Genomic DNA, 25,993 nt, shown 5'->3' on the forward strand with positions numbered 1-25,993 from the left:
ACCCCAGGACCCTGGGACATTGACTTGCACTGAAGGCAGATGTTTAACAACTAAGCCACCCAGGAACCCCAAATTGAACAATGTTTAATTGAATCAATTGTATTCATTCTTGTATCATCCTTGATTTCAAGGGAAAAACTCAATATTTCACTATTAGGTATTATGCTTGCTCTAGATTATTACAGATACTTTGTAACATAATAAAGATGCTCAGTTTTATTTCTAATTTTCTAAGCTTTTTAAAATGTATTTTATTTTTTTAATCCTATCTTTGTTTCTTATAAAAATTTTGTTGATATATCCTTATCATATAAAATTAAATTGTTTTCCAATTTTATAGAAATAATGATGCAGTCCTAACCAAAATCTCAGCAGGCTTTTTTCCTTTTTTTTTTGGTAAATACTGAAAAGCTGATAAAAAATTTCATATACAAATATTAAAAAGAAAATAGATAAAGCAAGTTTAGAAATTGAAGGAAAAGTAGAAGATAAAAACTTCTGAAAAACTATAGTAATTAAGATATTGTAGTGTAAATAAACTGATCAATGTAACAATATAGGAAATCTAAAAATAGACCCAGACATATATAATCAATGATTTTTGATAAGTTACCAAGGCAATTCCAGTTTTACAATAAACAAAAATGAATAATAAAACTAGAATCTACATATTTAAACTTTAAATAAAAAACATTGTTGATGCTAAAATAATTGATGGTGAAACTTTAGGAGTGAAGGAGTAAAGAACAATTAAGGAAATTAGTATCTAATGAATTTTGGAGAAAATATCTAAAAACCAGTGAGCAAATGAGAAAAGATGGAAACAAAGTAACATTTAAGACATATAGAAGGCAGAAAATAATGAAGATAAAAGCAGAAACCAATGTAAGACAGACGAATTAGAATAGAAGTATTTAAAAAAGAATATTAGGTCTCAAAAATACTAAAAACAAGCATATAGCTCACAAAATTAATTTTATAAAATAGAGTAGAAATACATTAATACAATTATAAAAATAAAGAGGAAATACTACAGATGTAGATAATATTAAGATAATAGTGAGTTATAATAAATTTGCAAACATGGATAAATAGTAATTGGTTATTGTTAATAGGAATTGTTAATAGGAATTATTAGGAATTGCTAATTGGAATTGGAATTAATAATAAGAATTGTTAATAGGAATTGTTAATAGGAATCCATCATTTACTAAAACTTACAGAAGAAGAACTAGAAATTCAGAATCATCAACTTATTAAAAGAATTATTTTTAAAATCTCATAAGGTAAATAAAACAATGTTTTTAGGCACTCTTCACAATTTTGAGGGAACTGATTATTTCAATCTCGTACATCTATAGAGAATAGAAGAAGAGAAAATACAAATTTGGAAACCAAAATTACCATAATAATATTAATACCAAAGGAGAATGTTACACAAAAGGAAATTAGAGGCTAATTTTTCCACAAACATAGAAGAGAGGTAGAAACATTCATTAAAAATACCAACCAACTGAGCCTAGCAGTTTATAAGATAATAGACCATGACCAAGATGATTTTATCCAAAGAACATAGGATCATTTAACCTTAGAAAATCTATTGACCTCTTTTAACTAAAAGAAATGTTGTAATATTTCAGTTCATGGCATTTGGTAATAAGAACGAAAGTAGGATAATATAGTTAAAATAATAGGATGAGGAACAGACTATTTTAGCTAGGATGATAAAAGAAAAACCTTAAGGAGAAAATATTTAGGAGGATGCATGAAGGATGAGACAGAGACATTTATGGCAAGGTCTAACAAGTCAGAGTGGATAAGAAAGGTCATTAAATACAAAGGCCTTCAGATGGAAATGAATGTCATGAACAAGATGGCTAAAAAATATTAAGTCAGCCAGAATCTAATTATATAGGGCCTTATAGATCTTGGTAAATAGTTTTGAATTTTATTCTCTTTGCAATGAAAAGGCACTGGAAGTTTTTTGGTCAGTGCAAAAATATTTTTCCAGTAGCCTTACATAAAAGAAATTATTCAGTGGTAAGGATTTAAAACAAGGAGATCAGATAGGAGATAATTGCAGATGAATGGTATAAACTGGTGTTTTGTTCTTGGATGTGTGAGTAGATTTTGTTCAGTATATATTATGAAAATAGAACATAAAGGGCTTACCAACTAATTGAATACATAACCAATAGGATGGAAAAATAAATGATTATGCCTCAGATTTGTCTTGAAAAGCTAGGCAGAGGGACACGGGCCAGGAGGCATAAGGGAAGGAGAAGGGTAGAAGAGGAGTTTAATTTGGAACCTAAACTTGAAAGAGTAGAGTGATGCTTGTGATGATATTTGTATGTTGACTTGGAGAGTTTTTGATGAGATTAATATTTAAATTGGTGAAATCTGGGTGCCTAGGTGGCTCAGAAGATTAAGCATCTGCCTTTGGCTTGGGTCATGATCTCAGGGTCCTGGGATTGAGCCCCAAATTGGGCTCCCTACTCAGCAGGGAGCCTGATTCCCCCTCTCTGTTGGCCTGCCTCTCTGTCTCCTGTGAACTCTCTCTCTGTCAAACAAATAAATAAAATATTTTTAAAAATTGGTGAAATTTGAGAAAAATATATTGCCCTCCATAATGTGGGTGGCCTCATCCAATCAGTTGAGAGCTTGAATAGAACAAAATGATCATCCTCCCCAAGCAGGAGAGAATTCTTCAGCAGAACTGCCTTCAGACTTCATGTGCACCATCATCATCTTTGAGTGTTCAGCCTTCTGGTCTTCTAACTGGAATGTAATCATTGGTTCTACTGGGTCTCTAGGCTACTGGCCCACTCTGCAGGTTTTGTACTTGCCAGCTTCCATAATCATGTGAGCCAATTCCTTATAATGTATCTTTTCCTCTCTGCTTCTCTCTCCCTATGCTATTGGTTCTCTGGAGAGCCCAGATTAATACAATGGCTAATACTTAAATATAAAAAAATACTTAAATATTAAAAGATAGATCCATGATAGAGATGATCATGATAGATGTAGATAGATAGATGATAGATAGATAGATAGATAGATAGAATATAGCTTTGTGGGACTGATTTCCTTAATTCAGAGCTCTCTATCTCCCTGGTACATTTCAGTTATTTGTGGCTGCTTTTTTTAGTATTTTGTCCAGAATCTTCCCATTTCTGTGATTGTATCACCTCTGGAGACCAAATACTGGAGAAGAGAATATAACAGAACTACCTTATTTGATCCCAAACTCATGAACATAAAACTCTATGAAAGGAAAGGGAAAATACTCCTCCTTTGGAATGTTGGTTCTGTAATTTCCCCCTTTTGGCCTCTTTAGTGCTGCTTAAGTTGCTGAAGAATCATCTGATGGATGGAGCATGAAAGAACAGAAGGAAAAAGAAAAAAGAAATAAATAAGATATACCCACTTTCCCTGAGATTTAAGAGTTTCCTTTTCCACTCTTCAATTCAGAACTACAGAACTTCTCCTGGTTCTCTGTGTGCACTACAGTGCTTGCTTGCAAATTCAGACTATAAGGCTTTTAGGCTGGGAGAGACCAATTCACTGGTACTTTGAATGTGGGTGATCTTCCCCTTTTGAATGTTGATACTTTCAGGCTTGTAAAATCAAATAGTTGTGTCTCTATTCTGTCTTGGTATTATAGCTGAGTTCAGTGGGAGAGATAGACTGACATTTGTTTGTTCCATCTTTCTGGAAATGGAGTCTATACACTGAAATTTAAACAATGAAAATTTATACAATGTAAATACTAAACAAAAGCAATTTGTTTTGGGTATATTAATAGCAAACAAAATAGTTGTTTTGATTAGGTTGGGCTGCCATAACCAAATAACATAGAGTGGGTAGATCAAACCACACAAATTTATTTTCTTCTAATTCTAGAGGCTGGAAGTTTGAGATGAGGGTGACAGCAAGGTCAGGTTCTGGTGAGAGCTCTGTCTTGCTTGTTTGCAGGTATCTACCTTCTCTTGTGTTCTCAAATAGTGGGGAGAAGTGGGGAAAGAGAGAAAGAGAAAGAGAGATCTTTTTTTAAGGCCACAGTTTTATCAGATGCCCCTATTTAACCTTAGTTATTCCTAAATACCCTATCTCCAAATACAGTCACATTGGTCACACTGGGGGCTAAGGTTTCAGCATAAGATGTTGCAAAGGACACAATTCGATCTATAGCAGTAGACTTTAAGGAAAGATGTGTTATGAGAAATTAACAAACTGAGGGTTTTGAAGGGGAGGGGGTTGGAGAGTTGGGCAAGCTTGGTGGTGGGTGTTAAGGAGGGCACAGATTTCGTGGAGCACTGGGTGTGGTGCATAAACAGAATCTTGGAACACTGGAAAAAATAAAGTTTAAATTAAAAACAAAACAAAACAAAGCAAAACAAAAGCAATAAAGAGGACTATCAAATAATAATCAAAGGAATTGAAAAGAAAGACATAGCAATCATAATGTTGTATATACCTAATTACATTGCTTCAAAATATATATAGCAAATGTGAAAGAATAAAAGAAAAAAGATGTACACAATGATAATTTGAGAATGAGGAGAAATTTAACTCAGCAATGCCCTATTTTCCATTTGTTGAAATATATTTAAAAGCCTTATACCAAAGAGCAGCAGAATATTATTTTAACTCCATTAAATTATATTTAATATAAAAATTTATACATATTTAATGTATACACTTTGATGGTTTTATCATATGCATGAATCTGTAATACCATCACTTCAAACAAAGGAATAAATACATCCATCACCTACAAAAGATTTCTTCTGTTCCTCTGTTTTTTTAAAATTTACTGAAATAAATAAAATAGTGATAAATAAAACAATATTAATATAAGATGATAGAAATCTTACAGAGAATATTTTCTGACAACTATGGATTAAAATTAAAACTAAATAATAGAAAGATCACTTAAAACATCTAAAGGGTTGCAAATAAAACATGAGAAATTAGAACTCATTTTGAACTAAATGACACTAAAAATATCCGAATTAACTCCTGGGCTATCAGAAAAAAACAGAACTGAGAACATTGTAGCTTTTTTAAAATAATTTTTTTATTATGTTATGTTAGTTACCATACAGTACATTATTAGTTTTTGATGTAGTATTACATGATTTATTTGTGTATAAAACCCAGTGCTCCATGCAATATGTGTCCTTTAATTAAACAAAATAAAGATGGCTTGAATGTAGATGATGTAAATCCAATTTAAAAAAACAAGTTAACAATTACAAGTTAAACTGAAAGACTCTAGAAAGGAGAAAGTAATAAAAAATAATATTGACTATCAGTGAAAAATGCAAAATATGTATATCATGGAGAAAATCATCAAATCCAAAAGTAATTTGTTTAAAAAGATAAATGAAATTGATAAACCTCAAACAAAACTAGTATCCTATTTCTAAAAGAGCAAATAAATTATCAAAACCTCATTGAGGAAAAAAAACAAAAAACAAAAAACAAAAAACTCATTGAGAAAAAAGGTACACAATCACCACAGATCCTACACATATTAAAAATAAAACAAGGCAGATTCTCAACTAATGTATGGCAAGAAATTTGGATAAAGTTAACAAATTTCATGAATAATAAAATCTATCAAATGAATAGGAAAGAAAACCTGAATGATCATTGACCTATTGAGTAACTGAGTCTTAAATAAGACTTGAAAATGAACACACAGAAACAGTATGTTCTGAGGGCCTCCTTGAAGAAGTCCCAAAAGTTTTAGTACCAATGTAAAACAAATTCTTCTAGAGAATATAAAAGGAGGGGCTATTTCTTTGCTTGTGTTATGAATTGAGATTTATGCCAATATATGTTAGCAAAAGAATTCTGCAATTTATCAGAAGAGTAACACAACATGACCCAAGTAGGAATTATTCCAGGAATGCAAAGTCAATTTTATATTTGAAAATCAATCATAATCTACCATACCAAAAGAAATAATAGGTGCAGAAAAAAACAGTTGGTAAAGTTAGAACCCATTTATGACAAAAATAGAGATAAAACTGTCAACAAACTAGTTACAAAAATTAACACCTTTAAGAAATTTTTGTTCACTCAAAGGTCTTAAAGCTAATCACTTATGTTTTCTTTCTTTTTTTTTTTAAAGATTTTATTTATTTATTTGACAGACAGAGATCACAAGTAGGCAGAGAAGCAGGCAGAGAGAGAGAGGAGGAAGCAGGCTCCCTGCAGAGTAGGGAGCCCAATGAGGGCCTCGATCCCAGGACCCTGAGATCATGACCTGAGCTGAAGGCAGAGGCTTTAACCCACTGAGCCATCCAGGTGCCCCTCACTTATATTTTCTAATACAAACTTGTTTTTACCTTTCAATTATAGGTCTATATAAACCACACTAAAATAACTCATTTGGTGTGAGTTAGGGGTCAGGATTATTTATTCACATTAGGTAAGTAGCCACTAAATGACACTTAGTAAACAGGCCATTTTTCTTTCACAGAATTAAAGTGGTGGCTTTGTTATATATAAATCTGATCATCATATTCCTGGTCTCTCTCTTGATTCTTTTATGATCATTGGTCTTTCTGTCCTTCCACCAACACCATTATCTTAATAACTATAGTTTTATATTTATTATCAACAATGGTAGTATAAACCCTCCTACTAATTCTTCAGAATAATTTGGGTATCTTTTTTTTTTAAAGATTTTATTTATTTATTTGACAGAGAGAGATCACAAGTAGGCAGAGAGGCAGGCAGAGAGAGAGGGGGAAGCAGGCTCCCTGCTGAGCAGAGAGCCCAATGTGGAGCTCGATCCCAGGACCCTGAGATCACGACTTGAGCCGAAAGCAGAGGCTTAACCCACTGAGCCACCCAGGCGCCCCTAATTTGGGTATCTTAAGTTCTCTGCATTTCTGTTTTAGAATCAGTTTGTCAATTTCAACAAAAAAATTTGGATTTTGATTGGTTGTTTAATTGAATCCTTAGGTCACTTTGAGGAAGGTTGACATTTTAACAATACTGAGTCCTCTTATCCATAAACTGGATAAACATGTGTGGTATAGTCATATGATGCAAGCAAAAAAAAGAACTATTGGTACACTGAATAATTGATGGATCTCAAAAACTGTAGGTTGAGCAAAAGAAGGGCATGATGCCATTTTTCAAAAATGAAGCTAAAGTGTTGCTAAAGATAAGCTATATTGTTAAAAGTCAGAATTAGAAGTTACATTTAGTGGAGAGGTAATGCCTAGAAACTTGCTGGAGAAAGCTTCCTGAGTAGTAAAAACATTCTGTATCTTCTACAGTGTAGTACTTAAGCAGGTTTGTGACACATACACACATATCATAAATATGTATGTATATGTGTATACACATATGATATGTATAAATTATATATGAATGTATATATATGTGTAAATAAATATTCTATATATATGTATGTGTATATTTACATAAAACTGCATCAAGGCACTTAAGATTTGTACACTCAGCATAAAAACATCACACAAAATAAAATGTTATCAATAATTTTGAAAAGGCAATACCCAAAAGTGGTTAAAAATATTTTAATTTCAACTATAAAAAATAAAAAAATCAGATTTTTTCTCTTTTATGTTTTAAATTAACCTACCTATCTAATGCCAGAAATTTTAACCCTAACAAGCATAAAAATACAGAATATGGTGCCAAAGGAAAACTAATGTATCAGTATTAGTATAAAGTAGCAAAATGTTCTTCAGGTAAAATGATATGAATTTTAAGTGATTCATTATTTAGGATGAAACAAAATTTTACCTGCCTTATATATTAAACCTGAAATCATATGTATCCAACTAAATACCTTCAAAATACACAAAGCAAACACTGAAAACTACTAGCCCAAATAAATCATACTTGGATAATTAATTTTTCAGACTAAAATTTAGAAGATTTGAACAATATTAGCAGGCTTTATCTGAAAGACATATATAGAATCTTGATTTCTAAAATTGGAGATCACAAGTTTTTATGAGCATAAGTGTCAGGCATATTTGTAGAATAATCACATGTTGCACAGTAAAGGAAGTCTCAATCAATACTTCCTTGTCTACCAACATTTTTGTCTGGTGATTGGTGCTGAAGAAGCTTTAGTAAATGTCAGTTAATATTTTACAACTATTGTCCTAAGTAGGTATTATTTACAAAAAGAAATGTCTACTTAGTCGTAACATTTTTTCCTAAAATATTTTAAAAAATCTAATGTTAAATATAATTTATTTTTTCCCATTATTTTGTTTTCAAAACAGAAGTAATCATAACAATATCCTATAGGAAATTCTCATATTCTAGTCCACATTGTTTTCAAATTTTTCGTACTGGTCTGTTATGGACTAAATCATGTCCTCCTAAAATCCATATATTAAACCCCAAAGCCCCATGTGACTCTATTTGGAGATTTAACCTTTATGGAGATACTTAAGAGTTCATAAAAGTGGATCCCTAATTCAATAGAACTGGCTTTCATAAAGAAGGAGAAAGAGACAGCCGAGATCCCTATCTGTACATACACAGTAGAAAAACCAAGTGAGAAAAGAAGGTAGCCATGGAAGAAGGACCCCACCAGAAATGAATGATGCTGGTACTTTGATCTTGGACTTCTGATCTTCAGAACTATGAAAAAATAATTTTGTTGTTTAAACCATCCCAATCTGTAGTATTTTGTAATACCCTGAGCTGATTAGTAGAAGTAAAGAGTATAAAGAAAGTTCATCTCAAAAACTAAACCATGTATCTGATCCTATCATACAATGAAAGGAAAAGTCAAAATACATGCGGTGGTAAGAAAATAGAAAATAGAGAAGCAATTGCATGGGTTGGGGAGGAGAATACTTTCACACAAATAACTAAAACAGAATTTTTGCATATTGGTTTTTTCATCTTACTAAGCTCTAAAAGATAACGGAATGGGACAGATACAGAATAAGAAACAAATGCAAAGATACATTGAATAATGCTAGACCTTTTCTACTTACCCTGCAAAAAGGAAAATTTGTAACTGCAGCAAAAATGTAATATACTATTATTATTTATAATATCCAATTATTTAAATTCTTGAAATTTAGAATCTTCAGAATTCAATTTCTTTTCCACTCTTTTTCCCTCTCCCCTTCTCTCTCTGAAAATTAAACTGTGGTAATTTGATAAAGGGACCATTTATCAATGTGTATGCAAGATATAGGAACTTTGCTGTACTTTAGGGCTAGCAATAAAAAAATTTAATTGTCACTCAGACTTGAAAGAAAGACAATGTCATTTTCCTACAGTCACTGACGAAAGGTAGAGGCTTCCACTCAAGGATTCAGACAGTTATAGGCTCCCTGGCAGTGATGGTATTAAACATCCTGTCCTGCTCTTTTCTTAGCTTGTTAATCTCTTTAGATTAAATCTAGGTTAAAGCAGAGGGTAAAGGAAGGCTTTAACATAATCTATTGGTTTCACTTTCTGGGCTAAACAGCAGGGTGGAAAATGCTGCAGGGTTGAGAGGCAAACAGAAGACACCAAAATGTATTCCTAGAAACCAATCTTGAAGTATATTTAATAAAATACTATTAGATCTGTATGAACAGATAGTGTGATTTTTGTATTTTTCTTGAACTGCCTATGTTTTAGTATGGTTAAAATGTGCTATAATAAGTATCCTATATTTGCAAAAAGAAAAATTATAAAGTTACTTTAGTTTTAAAAATAAAGTTTAAACAACTGTGGAAAGTCAGCATTTTTAATTTCAGTCATTATTTAGCTTAATTTAATGGGTTAATTTATGATTTTTTTAAATGTATGGAAAATTTACATAAAATATTACCCCCAAATAATTAAATTGTAAATGATCATAACCTGTTAATTTGATACACATATAGTTTGTGTATATGTGTGTATCTAAAGATTTTCTTTTGTGAATGCAAATATGACTATAATAATTCTCATATATAATTAACAAGTTATTGGGACAATATTTTTCTTGCCCTGATGCTACCCAGTGAACCATGCATTTACATCTTGGTAAAATTTCAGATCTCCCTTTTTATATTTTTCTTATATTGGTAATGGTACCTGTATCATGTTAGACCAATATGGTTGGCACACCTGTGGTTAACATATTAGATGCCTCTATTCAATTTTATTGAGTGACTATCTTTAATAATTACATTATTTTCCAGGTAAATGAAGTATCTTCTAAAATTTTAGTGTGGGGTTTTTTGTTTGTTTGTTTGTTTTTTGTACGTGTGTGTGTGTGTGCTTTTTTTTTCCAGCACCCCAGAACCATAAGTCTGGAATCGCTTGCAGTTGTTATAGCTCAATTACTAAGCCTTAGTATGGGAATAGCTTATGATGATATTAGCAAATGTCAGTGCTCAGGAACTGTCTGCATAATGAATCCAGAAGCAATGTAAGATGCTTTACTTTTATATTCTTTATATACATAGTTTATGTAAAAATAACTTTGGTGTATTTAGTTTTAAAGAGTCTAGGCTGCTAAAATAATACAGGCTGTGTTCCAACAATGCCCAATGCTGCATGTCTATCTCCCTGTCACTTGTAATCTGATACCACACTTGTTTTGTCATATGTGACCTAACTCTACAGTTATCACTAAATCACTTGCCAGATTTTATAATCTAATGCATGATTTCATAAGCTAAATACAGGCTTGTGATCACTCTACAAGACTGATTTTTGTCTGCATGAATCTCGTCCATTTTGCCCTCTCAACTTGAAGTATTGGCATTGTCTGAATTGGAAGGTGCTGTTTTTCAGCTTTTTTCTGATACTAGAGAAGGCTCTTTTTGCAATATCCTTACCCTGCCTCAAAGACCTAGTGAATCTGGTGGAGTATACAATGGTGAGATTTCATAGAATTAGGATCAAATAGAAGATTTAGGGAAACCATCATTAGATGATTAGAGCCAGCCTCTTGTGCTTCTGAAGGATATTTCTCACAGCCACTTTTTGCTTCTCATATGTCTTAGAAAATCAAGACCTATTTCCTACAGCAACAAAGTTGATAACATCACATTCTCTCCATTCCTTCACTTCTGTTTCTGGAATCGTTTCTTAAGAGTACTTGCACTCGGGGCACCTGGGTGGCTCAGTGGGTTAAAGCCTCTCCCTTTGGCTCGGGTCATGATTCCAGGGTCCTGGGATCAAGCCCCACATCAGGCTCTCTGCTCAGCGGGGAGCCTGCTTCCTCCTCTCTCTCTCTGCCTGCCTCTCTGCCTGCTTGTAATCTCTATCAAATAAATAAATAAAATCTTTAAAAAAAAAGAATACTTGCACTCAAATCTTTATCTCAGGCTCTGATTTGGCAGCGACTTATATGGAAATACTTATCTCAGAAGGGGCTATAGAACAGCATTATCAACAATAGCCAAATTATGGAAAGAACCCAAATGTTCATCAATGGTGAATTGATAAAGAAGAGGATATGTATGCCTGCATGTGTGCATTTATGTATATATATACAAAGGAATATTACTCAGTCATCAAAAAGAATGAAATTTTGCCATTTGCAATAACATGAATGGAGCTAGAGTATATTATGCTAAAAGAAATAAGTCAGAGAAAGATAAAAACCATATGATTTGACTCATATGTGAAATTTAAGAGCTAAAACAGATGAACATGGGGGAAAAAGGAAGCAAAGCATAAAACATACTCAACTAGAGAGAACAAACTGAGGGTTGCTGGACAGGAAGTTGATGGGAGGATGGGCTAAATGGGTAATGGGTATTAAGGAGGGCACTTATTGTGTTGAGCACTGGACATTATATGTAAGTGGTGAGTCACTAAATTTTACTCCTGAAATCAATACACTAGAATTTGAATATTACTGACTAGAATTTGAATATAAATTTGAAACAACAGAAAAAGAAGGGGCTATAGAAAGCAAGCCCTTTTAAAACAATTGTGGACCTAGAACCAATTCATGATTTGGTGACAACAGAGATGCCTTTAGCAGGAGGTGTAGTAGAGAGAGTGCACTGCAGGTCCATGCTGTGATGCAAAATGCTCATACTTTGGCACTTATGATCACTATGATACAATATAAGTAAATATATTCCTCATAGATTAGGTTACATGTGGAATTTCTGACAAATATAAGAAATTTGTAGTGCAGGCCCCTAGAGTTCTTTGAAGCTCTTGGTGGGCTATTGCACACTGATAGAGTTGAACATGCATCCAGGAAATAGTGACTGTGTTACTAAAATTGATTATTTTCATCATAATTTGAGTAGTTTCATATCTCTAGAATTATAAGATCAAATGGACCTATTAATCTACCAAATGACCAAAATGACATATATGGTAGCTAACTAAAAACATCCAGTGTAAGTAAATAACAGGGATAACAGAGCTCCATGTCACCTATATCTTTTGCACCAATATTTCTCAATCACTTCATATCAGTGGTCACATGGGAGTTCCCTAAAACTGGCTGCACAGAAAAAAAAAAAAAACAACTTAGTTCAATAATAGCTCCTTTCAATATTTTAGGTGGAATCTTTTTGGAAAAAAAATCACTATTTCATACTATTCTCCAATTAGATTAAGACCATCCCAATGAACATATTTACACAGAATACATTTAACTCTCTATCTTGTATGAGAGAAGTACCACAGGTTGGATCTACATAGCCTCAGCAATGACAAATGAGTTAGGTATTTGGTCAAGGATCTGGATACTGCAAGCTTGTACATTTAGAGACAAGGAAGCATGGGGAAGAAGCATGTGAGTTGATTTAGAGAGGGCACAAAGTATACGGATCTTTATATCTATCTTAAGTTCAAGTCCTACAAGAAGTACTCAATGACCAGGTCCACATTTTAAAATTCATGAAGGTCAGTCAGCTTCTTCCCTAGGCAAAATATATAAAAGAGGTCTTAAAATAAAGGTAATCACCTATTTGCAGGGGAAGCCTTCAAACACTTTATTGGAACACCACCTTCCTAACCATCTAAAGACAATTTCATTAAATATTTTTTTAAAATTTTTAAATTAACATATAATGTATTATTTGTTTCAGGGGTACAGGTCTGTGAATCATCACTTTTACACAATTCACAGCACCCACCATAACACATACCCTCCCCAATGTCCATAACCCAGCCACCCTATCCCTCCCCGCTGCGCCCCTCCCTGCCAGCAACCCTCAGTTGTTTTCTGAGATTAAGAGTCTCTTACGGTTTGCCTCCCTCCTTGTTTCATTTTTCCCTCCCTTCCCCCCATGACCCCCCCACCCTGCCTCTCAAATTCCTTATACCAGAGAGATCATATGATAATTGTCTTTCTCTGATTGACTTATTTCGCTTAACATAATACTCTCTACTTCCATCTTCGTTGTGGCAAATGGCAAGATTTGGTTTTTTTTTTTGAAGGATGCATACTATTCCATTGTATATATATACCCCACATCTTCTTTATCCATTCATCTGTTGATAGAGATCTAGGTTCTTTCCATAGTTTTTCTATTGTGGACATTGTTGCTATAAACATTCAGGTGCATGTGTCCCTTTGGATCACTACATTTGTATCTTTAGGGTAAATACCCAGTAGTGCAACAGAGCTACCCTACAATCCATGAAATATTCTGTACTTCTCTGTGGTCCCAGCAGAATGGAGTGACAATTGTCATCTCAATAAAAAACACTTATGTTGACTTTTCCTCATTCTCTCTTTCTGTATTCCTACTTCTTTAATCCTATTTCCTAGCATCATGTCCCAAATATATGTCCTACAATCAAGTTCATTACTTTTGCTTTTGTTTTTAATCTAAGTAAAGATGGATGATGGTATATGTACCTCATATTAATAATGTTGAACACTGCCTATTAAATATTGATTTATCTTTGACTGAACTATAGTTTTTACAATAATGATATGTTACCTTTAATACTGATTGCAATGATTATAAGGGTTATGATGGTGAGGAAATGACAGAACTAGAAGATCTGAATATTAATAGCTCTATGGACCCTCCACCTCCTCCTCAATATTGTCAAAGTATTCTTTGCTCAATTTGAAAAGAGTTTATTTTGTTGAGATGCCTAAATTATTCTCATCATGGTTAGAAATTTTCAGAGTGCTGTGTTTCCACAATTTTTTTTCTTTGCGGAAATTATTAGATTAGGTGTAAATAGATTAGCATATACTATTCTTTCTAATTGCACCTCTTTATATATAAGACTATAAAATTTCCAATTGTTTGTAGCAAGTATATAGAAAATTTCATGGAACTTGTTTCCTACAGTTTTGCTAAACTTAGTTCTGGAATTTTAGTTTAGCTTTATTAGAACTTTATACATATATATTATATATACAGTTTTACATTTTTTTCAATCTTCATATTTTTTCAAGTCTTATTTTTGCCTTACTATGGTGGTTAGGACCTTTAATGCAATGTTAGATGATATGGAATGTGTGGATATTTTTCTTGCTTTTAATTTAAGAGCAAAATCTTAATCCTTCACCATTAAATATATTAGCTGAAAGGTTTTCATAGAGGCTTTCACTCATATTGAGGAAGTACTTTTTTTATTCTTTTTCCAAATTTCCATCATGGATAGATTTCATTACATATAAAAAAGTTTGTGTGTTGTTATTGTTGTTTTTACTTTTTTCAGTTGATATGTTGAAATTGTTAAATAACTTGTTTTCCTGGGATAAACCACATTTGGACATGATGAATAGTCTTTTTTGTGTATTGCCCTACTTGTTGCTGGATTTTTTTCCCCTAATATTTGCCTCTCTGTATATTTATGAAGGACATTGGTCTTTAGTTGTTTACTCTTTTAATAATTTTGACTGGTTTTATTATCAGGCATCTAAAATTTCCTAAAAGTGATCTAGAAAATTGATATTAATTCTTCACAAATTATTTGATAGTAATTCATCAGTGAAGCCATATGGACTTAGACTTCTCTTTCTGGAAAGGTGTTTAATAATTTTAAGATTTGAGGATATTTGTTTGGGATTTTAAAAATATTTCTTTGAAATTAATTTGTCATAAAGTTTCTATAATCTTCATTTATTTTTAAATTTAACGTAATTTTGAATGCAGTGTAGCTAACATACAACATTATATTGTGTCAGGTGTATAATCCAGTGATTCAACAATTCCATGTATTACTCAGTGCCCATCACAACAAATGCACCCTCAATCTCCACCACCTGTTTCACCCATCCCTCCAATCCACCTCCTCTCTGGTAACCATTAGTTTGTTCTCTGTAGTTAAGAGTTTATTTCTTAGTTTGTCTCTGTCTCTCTCTTTCTCTCTTTTTTTAACCTTTGCTCATTTGTTTTGTTTCTTAAATTCCACATGTAAGTGAATCATACGGTATTTGTCTTTTTCTGACTGACTTATTTTGCTTAGCATAATATTCTCTATTTCCATCCATGTTATTGCAAATGGCAAGATTTTGTTCTTTTTAAGGCTAAATAATATTTATTGTATATATACTACATCATCTTTATCTATCAATTGATAAGACACTTGGCCTGCTTCCATGACTTTTATATTATAAATAATCCTGCTATAAACATAGGGATGCATGTTTCCCTTTGAGTTAGTGTTTTTGTATTTTTTGGGTAAATACCCAGTAGTGCGATTAATGGATCATAGGTTAGCTTTATTTTAAACTTTTTGAGGGAGCTTTATATTGTTTTCCTCAGTGGCTGCAGCAGTTTGCATTCCCACCAATAGTGCACAAGGATTCCTTTTCTCCACATTCCCACCAAAACTTGTTTCTTGTGTTTTTTATTTTAGCCATTCTGACAGATGTGAAGTGATATCTCCCTGTGGTTTTGATTTACATATCCTTGATAATGAGCGATGTATAATATCTTTTCATATATCTGTTGGCCATCTGGATGTTTTCTTCAGAGAAATGTCTGTACATGTCTTCTGCCCATTTTTAAATTGGATTATTTGTTTTTGGGGTGTTGAGTTTTATAAGTTCTTTATATATTTTGGATATTAACCCTTTATCAATATGTAATTTAAAATTTTTTATCCCTATATTCTGTAGGTTGCCTTATAGTTTTGTTGATTATTTCCTTTGCTTTGCAGAAGCATTTTATTTTGAAATAGTCCCAGTAGTTTATTTTTGCTTTTATTTAGTTTGTCTCAGACATATCTAGAAAAATGTTGCTATGGCTGATATCAGAGACATTTCAGCCTTTGTTCTCTTTAGGGATTTTTATGGTCTCAGGTCTCAACATTCAAATCCTTAATTCATTTTGAGTTTATTTTGTATATGGTGTGAAAAAATGACTCAGGTTTGTTCTTTTGCATATTGCTCTCCAGTTTTCCCAACACCATTTGTTGAAGAGAATTTGTCCCATTAGATATTCTTTCCTGTTTTGTTGAAGATTAATTGACCATAGAGTTGAGGGTTTATTTCTGAATTTCTGTTTTGTTCTCTTGCTCTGTGTATCCATTTTTTTGCCAGTACCATATTGTTTTGATTGCTGCAGCTTAGTAATATAACTTGAAGTCTAGAATGGTGATGCCTTCAGCTTTCCTTTTCTTTTTCAAAATTGTTTGGCTAGTCAGGATCTTTTGTGGTTCCTAAAAAATTTAGGATTTTTTTCTTCTAGTTCTGTGAAAAGTGTTACTGGTATTTTTATAGGGACTGCATTAAATGTATAGATTGCCTTAGATAGTACATTTTAACAAAATTTATTCTTCAAATCTATGAGCATGGAATGTCTCTTTTTGTGTGTCATCTTTACTTTCTTTCATCAGTGTTCTATAGTTTTTATGGTACAGGTCTTTCACCTCTGGTTATGTTTATTACTATCTAATTATTTAAGGTGCGGTTATAAATGGGATCAGTTCCTTAATTTCTCTTTCTGCTGCTTTCTTATTATAGAAATGCAACAGAATTCTGTACATTGATTTTAAATCCTATGACCTTACTGAATTCTTTTTTCAGTTTTAGTAGTTTTTGGTGGAACCTTTCACATTTTTTATATGTAGTATTATGCCATCTGCAAAAAGTGAGTTTTCTTCTTTTCCAATTTAGATGCCTTTTATTTCTTTTTATTATTCATTGCTGAGCTAGGACTCCCAGTACTATGTTGAATAAAGGTGGTGAGAATGGACATCCTTGTTTTGTCCTTCACTTTAAAGGGAAAGGTCTCAGTTTTCCCCAGTTGAGTATAATATTCACTGTGGGTTTTTCTTATATGACCTTTATCATATTGAGGTATATTCCCTCTATCCCTACTTTGTTGAGGGTTTTTTTAAATCATAAATTAAAGTTGTACTTTATCAAATGCTTTTTTGTGTGTATACTGAAATGATTAAAAGGTTTTTATCCTTTCCCTTACTGATGTGAGATATCATGTTGATTGATTTGTCAATATTGGATCACCCTTGCAAACCAGGAAAAATCCCAGTTGATTGTAGTGAATGACTTTTTAAATATATTGTTAGATTTAATTTGTTAGTATTTTATTGAGAATTTCTCCCATCCATTTTCTTCTGTGATATTGGCATGTATTTCTCTTTTTTTAGTGGAGTCTTTATCTGATTTTGGTATCAGGGTAATGCTGGCCTCATAGAATGAATTTGGAAGTTTTCTTTCATTTTCCATTTTTCAGGAATAGTTTGAGAAGAATATTAACTCTTCTTCCAGTGTTTGGTAGAATTTGCCTGTGAAGCCATACAGCTCAGGCTTTTGTTTGTTGAAGGTTTTTTGATTACTAATTTGATCTTCCTGGTTATTGCTCTGTTCGAGATTTCTACTTCTTCCTATTTCAGTTTTGGTAGTTTATACTTTTCTAGGAATTTATCCATGCTTCTGTGTTGTTTAATGTTTTGGTATATATAGTTTTTTATAATATTCTCTTATGATTGTATTGCTTTTCAGGGGTGCGTAGGTGGCTCAGATGGTTAAGCATCTGCCTTTAGCTCAGGTCATGATCCCAGGGTCCTAGGATCTTGTCTCACGTGACAGTGGAGAGCCTGCTTCTTATCCCTCTCCCTCTGCTGGTCTCCCTCCTTGTGCTCTCTTGCTCTCTCTGTCAAATAAATGAATAAAATCTTGAAAAAAACCCAGTTGTACTGTTTTTTGTAATATTGTCCTATAATTGTATTTCTCTGGTATTGGTTGTTATTTCTCCCATTATTTGTGATTTTGTCTATATGAATCTTTTTTTTTTTTTCATAAGTCTGGCTAGAGGTTTATAAATTTTGTGGATCTTTCTAAAGAACCAGCTCCTGGTTTCATTGATATCCTTCTCCTCTTCCTCCTTCTCCTCCTCCTCCACCTTCTTCATTTTTATTTTTTTAAGTTTCTGTATCACTTATTCCTGTTCTAATCTTAATTATTTCCTTTCCTCTGCTGGTTTTATTTGTTCTCCTTTTTCCAGTTTCATTAAGTTTAAGGTTAGGTTGTTTGAGATTTTTCTTGTTTCTTGAAGTTGGCCTGCATTGCTATATACTTCCCCCTTACAACTGCTTTTGCTGTATTCTAAGGTTTTGGATCATTGTGTTTTCATTTTCATTCTTTCCCATGTAGTTTTGATTTCTTCTTTGATTTCTTGATTGACTCATTCAGTGTTTAATATTATGTTATTTAACTTGCATGTTGCTGGATGATAGGGTAGTTCTATTTTTAACTTTTTGAGGATCCTGTTTTCCAGAGTGACTGTACCTATTTGCCTTCCCACCAACAGTGCAGGAGGGTTCCCCTTTCTCCACATCCTGGCCAACAGCTGTTATTTAAACATCTCCTGACTTTTAAACTACAGGTGTCTTTAGTTCTGAAATGAGTCTCTTGTAAGTAGCATATAGAAGGGTATTTTTTTTTTAATACACTCTCACTTTATGTCTTTTGATTGGAGCAGCATTTAGTTCATTTACATTCAAAATAATTATTGAGATATATATATATATATTTATTGTCACTTTGTTAGTTGTTTTCTCATTGTTTTTGTAGTTTTTCTCTGATTCTTTCTTCTCTTTCTCTTGGTCATGTTTTGCTGGTTTTCTTTAGTGATGAATACAAGTGAAGAAAACCATTTTTTTTTAATCTATTACTGTTTTTTTTTTAATTTTTGGAGAAAGACTACTATTCTTTCTATTCTACTATTCTATTCTACTATTCAATTTTTACAGAACATCCTCTCCATATAGCAGTCTATATTAAGCTAATAGTCACTTAATTTTGATCTCATTCTTACTCCTCTCACCTCCATGTTTATGTATTTGGTATCATATTTTACATCTTTTTATTTTTTGCTTCTCTTGACTGATTTCTACAGGTATAATTCATTTTTTTGGCTTTTGTTCTTCCTATTTTCTTACTTTTACTTATGGTTTTTGTTTTCCACTCATCTGTTGGCCAGGGGGGATGTGACCCCATTTCTTGTAGGGCTGGTTTAGTGGTTATCAATTCTTTTAACTTTTGTTTGTCTGGGAATTGCTTTATCTTTCCTATTCTGAATGATAATCTTGCTGGATAGGGTATTCTTGGCCGCTGATTTTTCCCTCTCAGCATGTTGAATATATTGTACCATTCTCTTCCCACCTGCAAAGTTTCTGCTGAAAAATAAGCTGATAGCCTTATGAAGTGTCCTTTGTATGTACCCATCCTCTTTTCTCTTGCAATCTTTACAATTATTTATCCCTATTTTTTTCTTTTTTCTTAAACCATTTTAATTAATAGGTGTCTTGGTATGGACCTCTTTTGGTTGAATTTGTTGAGGGAAACTTTGCTTTCTGAATCTGGATCTGTTTCCTACCCCAGACTTGTGAAGCTTTCAACTATTACTTCTTCAAATACATTTTATTCTTTACCCTTCTCCTTCTGGGATCCCAATAGTATAAATGTTATTATGCTTGATGGAGTCATTGAGTTCTCAGAGTCTATTCTCATTATGCAGTATTTGTTTGTCTCCCACCTGTTCAGCTTGCTTGCTTTCCATTACTCTATCTTCCAGGTCGCTGATATATTCCTCTACTTCCTGTAGTCTACTATTTATACCATCGATTTTGTTTTTAACTTATTAAGTTCTTCATCTCTGATATATTATTTTGTATCTGTTGGTCAAGGTTCTCACTGGTATCCTCCACATTTTCTGAAGTCCTGTGAGTAACCTTGTATGATCATTATTTTAAATTCTCTATCAGACATATAACTTATTTCTGTTTCACTTAGATCTCCTGCTATGATTTTGTTATGTTTTTCATTTGGGACATATCTCTCTGTCTCATTTTGTGTACTTCTCTGTGTCTATTTCTCTGTATTAGGAAAGACAGTTACATCTTCTGCTCTTGAAAGTAGTGCCTGTATGAAGAAGAGGTCCTATAGTGTCCTGCAGTGCAGGGTTTCCTGTTCACCAGAATCTCTCACTTCAAGGGAGTCTTCTTTGTGTGTTGCCTGCATCGTGCTGTTGTGTTTGAGTTGCTTTATCTTTCAGTCCAGTTGTCTACACTGGCTCTCTACCTGTTGTGGCCTGTGCTTGCTCTCTGTGGTGTTAGTGAGACCCAGGCAGGCTGGCTCTGAGGGGATGTGACTGCAAGAGTACTCAAGGGTGGGGCAGTGATTTTAGCAAAATTTGCACTGAGCTGCTAGTCATAGGCCAGATCCCTCATAGTGTAGTGGACACCCAGTATGGCATGTGTTTTTGTGGCTACTATTCTTGAGACAACTGGAGAGGACATGTGTGGAGTTAACAAAACTTGCATTGAGCCCAGGGCTGAGGCTGGCAGCCTTGGACTGTGTTGTTCCTCCAGAGAACTCACGGACAGGGAACACTGCTAGCAAGTTAGGTAGCAAGTGTCAGGGCAGTATCATCTCCCATAGTGGCTCTGTGTTTATGCTAGATTGCAAGAGAAGAGAATGGCGCCTGCCAGGTCTTTTGTTGCTAGAGAAGTCCCTCATCACACTTATTACATAATTAGTATAAACTAATTTCCCTCTCATTTGCTTCTTTGTTGTGCAAATTGTCACTTCTTTGTTGTCTCTCTGAGAGTTTCTGTTTAAGGGTGAGGATCCATTTACTACTCACTCTCTGGCTCACCCAAACTTCTGAAGTTCCAGGTTCCAAGTTCTGGTTTTACAAGTTCATGATATTCAGCCTCTCTGATTTTCAAGGCAGATGTTATGGGGATTCACTCCCCACTACCCTCCATGTGGCCCCCTGGTACTTTCCCTTCTCAGAGCCTGCAGCTCCCCTTTTCTTATGGACAACTCCTGACCACCATTTATGCTCTTTTTAACCTCTCTGATGTAGCTTCTCCTCTACATTTAGTCATGGAGTTTATTTGGCCAGTCTTTGGATCACTCTCCGATTTATTAATGGAATGAGAGTGATGTCTAGTTGTAAAATGGGATGAAGTAAGCTTAGGGTCCTCCTACTCTGCATCTTCCCAAGCCTGAATTCCGTTTACTTTTCTTCAAAAGTCACTGGAATCTCTACTAGTATTACTTCTTTTTTCTCTGGTACAATTTGTGTTTTCTTTTCTTTTTCTTTTCTTTTTTTTCCTTAATCATTCCAACTTGGGTTTTATCAAATCAATTGATTTTTTAAAAAAACTTTATTTTAATTTTATTAACTTTTGTCACTTGTCCAGTTTATTTTCTTAATTCTATGCATAGTTTGGGGTAAACTAGCTTTTCCCCCTAGATTTTTAATACAAAAATGCAAATATTTAATTTTAAACCTCCTTTCTTTTTTGTGTAAGCCCTTTAAAGATATATGTTTCCTTCTAACTGCAGTATCAGTTGAGTACCATACATTTTGATATCTTATATTTCTTTTTTATTTGGTTAAAATATTTTCATTTTCTTTATGATTATTATTATTATTATTATTATTTTTTTGTCTAGTAGGTTGGTTTAGAAGTATGTCAACTGGGGACACCTGGGTTGCTCAGTGGTTAAGCGTCTGTCTTCAGCTCAGATCTCTATCCCATGACCCTGGGATCAAGCCCTGCATCGAGCCCTGCATTGAGCCCCACATGGGGCTCTGTGCTCCACAGAGACTTGCTTCTCCCTCTCCCACTCCCACTGCTTGTGTTTCCTCTCTCGCTGTCTCTCTCTCTGTCAAATAAATAAATAAAATCTTTTTAAAAAATAGAAGTATGTCCATTGATTTTCAAATATTTGTGGATCATCTAGGTGCCTTTTTGTTATTAATTTCTTATTTAATATTTATTATTTTAGATGTACATAGTTTGAAATTCATTGTGACTTATTTAATAATAGTAATTATTTTATCCTTTTGTTTCCCATTTTTGCTTGATTATCTCCATGCTTTACAAACTTTACAGAGAGAGTATGTGTTGAAGTGTATTTCTTTTTCAATTAGTAATCAAAATGCTCTAATAACTTCTCCAGAGTTATATTTGAATACAGGGTTTTATTCATTTTATTTCTAATGAGTATTGCTTCTTCTAAAAAAATGCAGATATTGGACACATGTTTTGCTTATGGATTAAGCAAAAGATGGTCTATTCTAGCATTCTCTACCTCACTGTAATGAGAATCCTGCACCTTTCTGTCAATACTTTGCAATTTTGTGGTGAGTGGTGAGAAAATTAATGTTTGGAATGTGATTAAAACAGCAATGCCCTGATTGAGATCTGTATTTTTTGGGAAGGAATTTGTATTTAGATTTGAGTGTAAGTTACAGAAATCCCAAAGTAATAATGGCATAAATAAAAAAGAAGTTTATTTTATTTTTGGGAATTAGCATTGCATTAATTGCACAGCATTTCACTATTAATTTCACATTAATTTATACACAATGGCTTTCTTATCCAAGATCATCTCATAGTTCATGATGGAAGTTTTAACTATAACAACAAAAATTGTAGTCATCAATAGAATGAAAGCATGGTTGTCAACATTACTTTCTAGAATTTAAACATATGGTGCTTAAACATATGCTGATTATCTCACATTTATAGATGTATACTCCTAACTTTATGAAAGGCTAAGAAATTTAGGGATTGTACAAGGAAGTCCTATATTCAACTGAAAATCAGAAGATGTATTATCAAGGAAAACAGAGAATGGAGAATTGGAATGTCCAACAAATGTTCGCAAAGATTCAAGCTGCAAATAAATTCTCTAGCTGGATATAATTTTGATTGATATTTTCCTTCAATGACATTGATTTTACTACTAGGAAGTGTATTCCCTATAAACCAGTTACACATAATAAACATATGTTACATTACCTCGTTTTAAGTAATATAATGCTGTATCACTTTTTTTTTTCTTTTGCTTTTTGGTATTTAGATAGAAATCATCTGAATTATTTGCAATAAATCCATTATTTGTGCTTATTATAATTGAACAGTATGTTCAACCAGGATGTGACCTCTAAAAATAATTGGTAATCCATTAAAAATCCCTGATTTGTTCATGAGCCTCATGTAAATAACATTTCCCTGTCCTAACCCAAAGGACTATGATTTGAGTCTATTGCCCTAAAAATCCAGTAACTTCACATTGGCTATATCTGTCATCAAATTATAAACCTTTCTGAATATAATCTTTTCATGTGTTAATACTATTCAGAATAATAAAAGTCATAATGTAACAGCAACCAAAGAATGTACTATTTACAACAGACGGTTTCCACCACAGACTTAAAGTCATTAAAATCTGTACTCTGTGCTAGAGAACAAAGGGATTGGAATGCCTTTTCTCCTGGAGCTAAAAAACTAGTAGGAGAAGATAACGAGCAAATGAATAATATTTTCATTGTTAATAAAGATTTTAAAGAAAAATAAATGTCACTAAAAGAATAAAGAGTAGTAATTTAAAATAAATAATAAAATAAATAATAAAGAGTAGCAAATTTAAAAGTAGTATTTTAGATGTGTGCTTAGAAATGTTATCTTGTTATTAAATGTTATTGAATAAAGAATCAGACACTGGGCTCAAGTTTAGGCAATTTATTTAAGTCAGAGAAACAATTATCTGAGCTGTCAGGTATAGGTGTTATTCAAAATGCAGTGCTGAATAATATCACCTATAAATAAATATAGACAAAAGAAGCAAAAAGCCCAATCTCTTTTGTGAACACAGGCTATTATAATATTTATGAATCATGAAAAGAAAAAGAAACAACAAATGAAATAGATGGAGTATTTTCTGAGGTAGGAGCTATAAGAGGAAATAATTTCATGAGTGAGTGTAATATAAGAAACAATAAAATTTTATTATTTCATTGTGACTAAAGATATTTAATATAAGTTCTTGCACAATTGACTTCCTTTGTACAGAAAATAAAAGCTTGACACTAACAAAATTGAGAATTTTGACTCTTGTGGAATGTGATAAAATAGATTTATTCCTAGTCTAGGCACAATGTATGAAGGAATACTTAATAAAAATTTGATGTTTGATGTATGTTTAGTCATTCCAGGGGTGTGAAGAGCTTTAGTAACTGCAGCATGGAGGATTTTGCGCATTTTATTTCAAAGCCCAAGTCCCACTGTCTTCAAAATCAGCCACACTTAGATCCATCATACAAAGCTGCAGTTTGTGGCAATGGAGAAGTGGAACAAGGGGAACAATGTGACTGTGGAAGTGCAGAGGTTAGTACTCATTTGGAAGAATATATAGCAGAGTTACTTGAAAAATTATAAATTTTTATAGTATTATGTGGTCATTTTCCCTAATATGTCAAACTCACTTTTATATTGTAATAAGCTGATAAGTGCACTTATATATCAGTATATGGATTCAGTGGTTTGTAGATTATCCATACAGGTGATTTTCAAGGTCATTAATTCTCTGAGTTGACCTAGGTTTTACTTTCCTTCTTGAGTATGTTCTTCCTGAATATAGGCATACCTCAGAGATATTGTGGGTTTGATTCCAGGCCACCATGATAAAGTGAATATCACAATAAATTTTGTTCTCCTGGTACATATAAAAGTTCTATGTTTATACTATCCTATAGTCAATTAAGTGTGAAATAGAATTATGCCTAAAAAACAAGGTTCATATCTTAATTAAAAATACCTTTTTTTTTTTTTTTTTTTTTTGCTAAATACATTTGCTGGTACTTTTTTTTTTTTCTCCTAAAAAAGTGCTAACCATCATCTGAAGTTTCAGCAAGTTACAATCATGCCTTAATGCAGATGTCTGCTGATTGATCAGGCTTGTGGTTATTGAAGATTGGGTGGCTGTGGCAGCTTCTAAAATAAGACAACAATGAAGATTCTTGCATTGATTGATTCTTTCATAAACAGTTTGTAAGTCTGCGATGGTGTTTGATGATGTTTTACTCAAAATAGAACTTTCAAATTGGAGTCAATTCTCTCAAACCCTGTTACTATTTAATAAACAAATATATGTAATATTCTAAATCTTTTGTTGTCATTTCAACAATCTTCACATCATCTTCAGTGGGAGTAGTTTCCATCTCAAGAAACCACTTTCTTTGCTAATCTGTTGGAAGCAACTCCTTGTCTGTTGAAGTTTTATCATGAGATTTTAGTGATTCAGTCACATCTTCAGGCTTTACTTGTTTTCTTGGTATTTCCACTTTTATAATTACTTCCTGCACTGAAACCTTGACCCCCTCAAAGTTATTCATGAGGCTTGGAATCAACTTGTTCCAAACTTCTGTTAATGCTTTCTGAATACTTTTCATGGTACCTAGTATGGTAAGTCCTTTCCACAAAGTTTTCAACTTAGTTCAGGTCCATTAGAGAAATCCTCTGTATTGCAATTATAACCTTTTGAAATGTAAGTTGAAGTTACTCCTTGATCGATGGACTGCAGAATGGATGTTGTGTTAGCAATCATAAAAACAACATTAATCTCCTTGTACATCATCTCCACCAGAATTCTTGGGTGACCAGGTGCATTGTCAATAAGCAGTAATATTTTGAAAAGATTCTTTTATTCTGAGCAGTGTGTCTCAACAGTGTCTTAAAATATTTACGAAACCTTGGTGTAAACAGACATGCTGTCATCCAG

At 33.0% G+C, this 25,993-nt stretch overlaps 1 protein-coding gene across 1 annotated transcript in view; it reads left to right on the top strand.

Annotated features, from left to right (window-relative positions):
* The window catches only part of ADAM2 (ADAM metallopeptidase domain 2), a 133,479-nt gene that overhangs the window by 54,378 nt on the left and 53,108 nt on the right, over window positions 1–25,993 (top strand). Inside the window, exons 11-12 of the mRNA XM_032838008.1 lie at window positions 10,290–10,426; window positions 24,420–24,600. Coding sequence (XP_032693899.1) covers window positions 10,290–10,426; window positions 24,420–24,600 — 318 coding nt within the window. The remainder of the gene's footprint in view (window positions 1–10,289; window positions 10,427–24,419; window positions 24,601–25,993) is intronic.

Source organism: Lontra canadensis, unplaced genomic scaffold (genome assembly GCF_010015895.1).
Source record: "Lontra canadensis isolate GAN:19392208 unplaced genomic scaffold, GSC_riverotter_1.0 scaffold101, whole genome shotgun sequence".
Lineage (NCBI taxonomy): Eukaryota > Metazoa > Chordata > Mammalia > Carnivora > Mustelidae > Lontra > Lontra canadensis.